Raw genomic sequence first — 6,111 nt, 5'->3', positions numbered from 1 at the left:
CGAATAGAGTGAATCAACTAAGGCGATTGAGTTGAATTGAATCGACATAGGTTAAGAAAGCCAAAAATAGAAAGAATTTAATGATGTCTTTATGGGAAATTGTAATACACAATTACTTTTACTTTTTTTCCCAAGGAAAACATTTAATTATTTCTATTTTTGCTTTCTTAACCTATGCCCAGTGGGCATAGGATAGAAAACCCGTAATAATAATAATAATAATAATAATAATAATAATAATAATAATAATAATAATAATAATAATAATAATAATAATAATAATAATAATAATAATAATAATAATAATAATAATAATAATAATAATAATAATAATAATAATAATAATAATAATAATAATAATAATAATAATAATAATAATAATAATAATAATAATAATAATAATAATAATAATAATAATAATAACTGTCTGAGACTGAGACTCCATGCCCAGCTTCGGCTCTGCCCAATAGCTCCTGGACCACTAGTCAAGAGCTGGACCTTAATATTCAGGTGGTGACTGAGCAGCAGTCTCAGGATCCAATACCTGTCTCATTAAACTAGTTTGGTATTTTGGGAGATGTTGCGGAGGGAATGAATGAAATTGTTACTGTAGTTGATGCCAAAATAAAACCTGGCTCTGTGATTTCTCAACTTAGGCCCTGTTCTTTCTGGCTTATTTTCAGCCCATTTCAGTTCAACTCAACTCTATTCGATTCGATTCAGCTCAGTCGATTCGATTCACTCCATTCGATTCGATTCGATTCGATTCACTCCATTCGATTCGATTCGATTTTCACTCACTCCATTCGATTCGATTCGATTGATTCGGCTCCATTAAGTTCAACTCATTTCAGCTTTACTCATGTTAAATTTAATAGTTATTATTAATTTTGTTATCAATAATACTATTTTTTTAATATTATTATTCTTTATTATTATTATTATTATTATATTTAATAATATTGTTAATAATAATGTTATTAATAATTTATTTATTATAATTACTATTATTATTGTTATGAATATTATTATTAAAATGAATAATAATGTTATTAATGTTAATGTTGTTGTTGTTGTTGTTGTTGTTGTTGTTGTTGTTGTTGTTGTGAATAATAATGTTATTAATGTTAATATTATTATTATTATTATTATTATTATTATTATTGTTGTTGTTGTTGTTGTTGTTGTTGTTGTTGTTGTTGTTGTTGTTGTTGTTGTTGTTGTTGTTGTTGTTGTTGTTGTTGTTGTTGTTGTTGTTGTTGTTGTTGTTGTTGTTGTTGTTGTTGTTGTTGTTGTTGTTATTATTATTATTATAATTATTATTGGTATTATTTTTAAAATTAATAACATTTATTATTAACATTATTGATGGGGCACGCTCAACCGACTTGACCCACTAGCCAATACAGGGTCATACAAGTCAACACACTTGCAAACATGGTTACAGATTCGCTTGATACCCTACGAATCACGAATCGTTAAAAGCGAATTCTATCAAATTGATTACTGAAAATACATATAACACATTTTCTATAAGCGAATCGCGAATCGGTAAGGCGTATTCGTAGCGAATATGGTAACCATGCTTTCCAAGCCATCATTTGAGGTACACATAGAAACCTATAAATACCTCATTATTGACCAATCAATGGTAAAATACTTCTCACCAACAACTTCCTCTCTCTAGAAGTAAGACTACTCGAGCTACTATGAGAGGGAACGGAAACCTTAGCTTCAAGCAAGGTCTCAACTATCCACCAGTACCGTAAGGCATCAGAGAAGGACCTATTGCGAACCCTTCGAGGCCCTATTTGTTACGCGTAAAAGATCCATCCGGAGAGAGCAAGCATAGGTTCGAGGTGCCATCGTTTGAGAGGAGCGCGTTGACCCGACCCGGATTCGAGCAATTCTTACTTGAGTGTTTTTATTCGAAACAACTATTTTTACTAATATCATAATTAATATTGACATTATTATTTATTATTGTTATTAAGAATATTATTAGTAAAAAGTTACTATTTTTTCATTATTATAATTTATGATTATTCATATATAATATTGTAATTTTTTTCTTAAAAATTTTAGTATTAGTATAAATAGTATTATACTATGAATATTAGTATTATTATAGTTGATAATAACAATAATATTAAATATTATTATTATTAATATTATTAATATTAATATGATTATTTCAATTCGATTCACTTTCAATTGACTTTATTCGATTCGATTCGATTCGATTCGATTCGGCTCACTCAATTCAATTGATTCGATCTAGCTCACTCCATTCAATTGATTCGATTCGATTCGATTCGATTCATTCAGATTCACTCCATTCGATTCATTCGGCTCGATTCGATTCATTTCACTCCATTCGGTTCGATTCACTCTAAAAAGCTAGAAAGAACAGGGCCTTAGTATCCCTAAGTCCACCTGGGCTGAATAGGAGGTTAGTGAGGCAGAAGACCCACCCCCACTGCACTCACCATGAAAATTGGGGTCTGGAATATTAGGGGAATGAATAAGCTTTTAAAGCAATCAGAGGTTATTTCTGTTTTTAATAAATATCATTTAGATATTATGGGTATTGTAGAAACTAGAGTCAGGAATAAGAACGCCATCTCTATTCAGAGAAGGAAGTTTAAACAATTTTTTATTTTGGACAATTACTCTTCTCACCTAAATGGTAGGATCTGGATTATTTGGAAGGACTCCTCTCTAAATGTTCAGGTGCTGAACACCAGCAGTCAGTTGATTCATCTCTCTCTTACTCATGGGTTTCATGTTGTAGAGGCTACTTTTGTGTATGGGTTTAATCAACCTGCTCAAAGATTACCTTTCTGGGATTTTTTGGTTAGTAATGTTGGTTGTACCAATCCTTGGATTGTCTTAGGGGATGTGAATTGTGTGCGTACTACTGACGAAAGAATCAGTTCTGACCCCCCAAATGCTGCTGCCATGAATGAATTTAATGAAGCTATTGCCAATGCGGGCCTTGCTAAGGTTAGAACTCAGGGTTGCTGTTTTACTTGGACTAATAAGCAGCATTATGCGGATAGAAAATGGGTGAGACTAGATAGGGCTTTGGTTAATGCTCCTTGGTTCCTGGCTTTCCCTGATTCCTATGCTGAGGCACTTACTGCAGGAATATCTGACCACTCCCCACTGGTCCTTACTCTTGAAGCAAGTGCCCTTCCTAAGAACTACTCCTTCAAATACCTCAATTGTTGGCGCCAGGATCAGCAATTTCTCCCTCTTGTTCATGCTGAATGGGGGACTTACATTAAGGGATGTGCCATGTATAAGCTGGTTCAACATCTCAGAAGGCTAAAAGGAAATTTACGAGGTTTGCATAGGGAGCACTATGCTAACATTACTGCTAAAGTGAAAAATTTGCAGCAGCAGCTTCAAACTTGCCAGGAAAAGCTTCAACTTGATCCTCATAATAGAGCTCTTTGCCTGGAAGAGGAGAACCTCAGTAAGGATTATTGTAAATTTAGAACTATTGAATTGAGTATTGCTTTTCAGAGAGCAAAGGACTTTGAAATTAAGATGGGTGATGCTAGTACAACATATTTTTCTTCTAAGGTAGCTGCTAGAAGAAACTCTTCTAACATCAGGAAAGTTGTGGATAATCAGGGAACTGTTTGCACTGCTTTCCCTGATATTTCCAAGGCTTTCTTAGATTATTATATCAGCTTGCTGGGGACTGCTGGAAATGTTACTAAATTTGACTCTTCCATAATGCCAAATGGACATATTCTGACTCCCTCTGAAGGTAGCAGTCTTTTGGAGCCTATTACCCCTGATGAAATCAAAAGTGCCCTCTTTTCTATTGATGCTAACAAGAGCCCAGGGCCAGACGGTTATTCATCTGGATTCTTTAAGGATGCTTGGGACACCATCCATGATAGTTTTACAGCTGCTATCCTGGATTTTTTCAAGACTGGAAAATTATTAAAGGAGGTGAATTCTACTCTCATTACACTCATCCCCAAGGGGAGCTCCCCAACCACTGTCATGGATTATCGGCCCATCTCCTGCTGCACTACCATCTATAAGACTATCAGTAAGATTTTTACTTATAGGCTTCATAAAATTATGCCACACATTGTGGGTCTGGAGCAGGCTGCCTTTGTTGCTGACAGGTCTATTTTTGACAACACCATGTTGGCTAATGAGTTGGTTCGGGGATATGACAGAAAATATAAAACACCCAGATGTGTTGTCAAAGTTGATATTCGTAAAGCTTTTGATACTGTAAATTGGGATTTTTTGAAGGCAATTCTTCCACAGTTTGGCATTCCCCAGAAATTTTGTGACTGGATTATTTCTTTGGTTACTAGCACCAGGTTTTCTTTGAAAATTAATGGGAGCACTGAAGGGTATTTTGAAGGGAAGCGTGGCTTGAGACAAGGAGATCCTCTCTCTCCCCCCTCTTATTTGTTCTTTGTATGGAAGTTCTTACAAGAATTTTTAAAGGGCTCAAGAAGGCTCCACAGTTTAGTTTCCACCCTAAATGTGTCAAGCTGGATTTGACTCATCTCATCTTTGCTGATGACTTGCTTGTTTTTGTTAGAGGGGACCTACCTTCTGTGAAGGCTGTAAAGCATTGTCTGAATCTTTTTTCTAGTTACTCTAGGTTGGTTCCTAATCCTAGCAAGACAAACATATACTTTGCTGGGGTTAGGACTGATGTGAAGTCCTTGATCATTGGTGATACTGGATATGTTGAAGATACTTTCCCCTTCAAGTACCTTGGGATTCCCCTACACTCCTCCAGGCTCACTAGGGACCTTCTTCAACCTCTCCTTGCAAAAATCACTAGCAAATTGGGGCACTGGACCAGTCTTCAGCTATCCTATGCTGGCAAGGTGAATTTACTAAACTCTGTTATTTTTGGCATTGAGGCGTATTGGTGTGCCAGTTTGCTCTTACCTAAAGGATTTGTCAAAGCACTGGAGACTGAATGCAGGAAGTTTCTTTGGGGCTCTGCTGCTAACAGGCGTATGTATTTCTTTAGTTGGAACAAAATTTGTAGGTCTCGTCAGCAAGGTGGAATGGATATAAGGGAAGTGCTCAGTTGGAACAAAGCATTGCTGCTGCAGATGTTCTGGAAACTCTGTTATAAAAATACATCAATCTGGATGCAATGGTCCACTCTCTATATATTCAAGCTCAAATCTTGCTGGGAGCTGGATGCTGCTTCATGTGTTTCTCCTCTTTGGGCTCAAATTCTACGAATCAGAGATGAATTTGTCCAGAAAATGGGGTCTCCAAGAGCAGCTAGACATTGCTTCCACACTTGGATGGTTATGAACAGATTTCCTCTCCATTAGGCTTATAAATGTTTCCATGGTGTGCATCCTGAACCCAAATGGATGCGTCCCATTCTAGACTCTATTGTTATTCCTAAGCATGCTTTCACTGCCACTTTGGCCGTCCAGCAGGGGCTTGCTACTGTGGACAATATTTGTAAGAGGGGAATGGTCATAGTGAATAGGTGTACCCCCTGCTACAGAGCTGCTGAGAATACTCCGCATTTATTCTTTGTCTGTCCTTTCTCAAATGGAATTATGCAGGAGGTTTTGGTTTGGCAAGGAGTTACTAGACGGGTTCTGAGCTTGAAGCATGAGCTTTATAAGCTGGCTCTATGTCGTGGGAAGCTTTGGAAAAAGAAGCTAGCTTGTTGTGCGCTTGCTGCTACCATTCATCACATTTGGCAGGAGCGCAATGCTAGGATTTTTAACGATGTGAGGCATACACCTGCTCAGATTCTAGCTAGGATAAAATATGAGGTGTGTGTGCGATTTTATGCCTGGAATCGCGGGGTTGATACTGATCAACTCCTTAGCTTGCTCATAGGTTGAGGTTCCTCTCTTATATATTGTTTATGTAAGTTAGTAGGCCGAGATGTAATCTTTCGTTTCCTTTTTGTTAATGAGAATTGCTGACCTTTCTCCAAAAAATAAAAATAAAAATAAAAATAATTATTATTATTAATGTTATTGTTATTGTTATTATTATTGTTATTATTATTATTGTTATTATTATTATTATTATTATTATTATTATTATTATTATTATTATTATTATTAGTATTATTAT

At 35.7% G+C, this 6,111-nt stretch overlaps 1 protein-coding gene across 1 annotated transcript; it reads left to right on the top strand.

Moving 5' to 3' along the window:
* The first annotated feature begins 5,384 nt into the window (after window positions 1-5,384).
* Window positions 5,385-5,873, top strand: LOC141648870 (uncharacterized). The gene has a single exon (XM_074457579.1). It carries the CDS (start codon window positions 5,385-5,387, stop codon window positions 5,871-5,873), a length of 489 nt encoding a protein of 162 aa, XP_074313680.1.
* The last annotated feature ends 238 nt before the right edge of the window (window positions 5,874-6,111 follow it).

This window comes from Silene latifolia, chromosome 3 (genome assembly GCF_048544455.1).
Source record: "Silene latifolia isolate original U9 population chromosome 3, ASM4854445v1, whole genome shotgun sequence".
NCBI lineage: Eukaryota > Viridiplantae > Streptophyta > Magnoliopsida > Caryophyllales > Caryophyllaceae > Silene > Silene latifolia.
The sequence above is the reverse complement of the archived record's forward strand: the minus strand, read 5'-3'. Positions and strand labels throughout refer to the sequence as shown.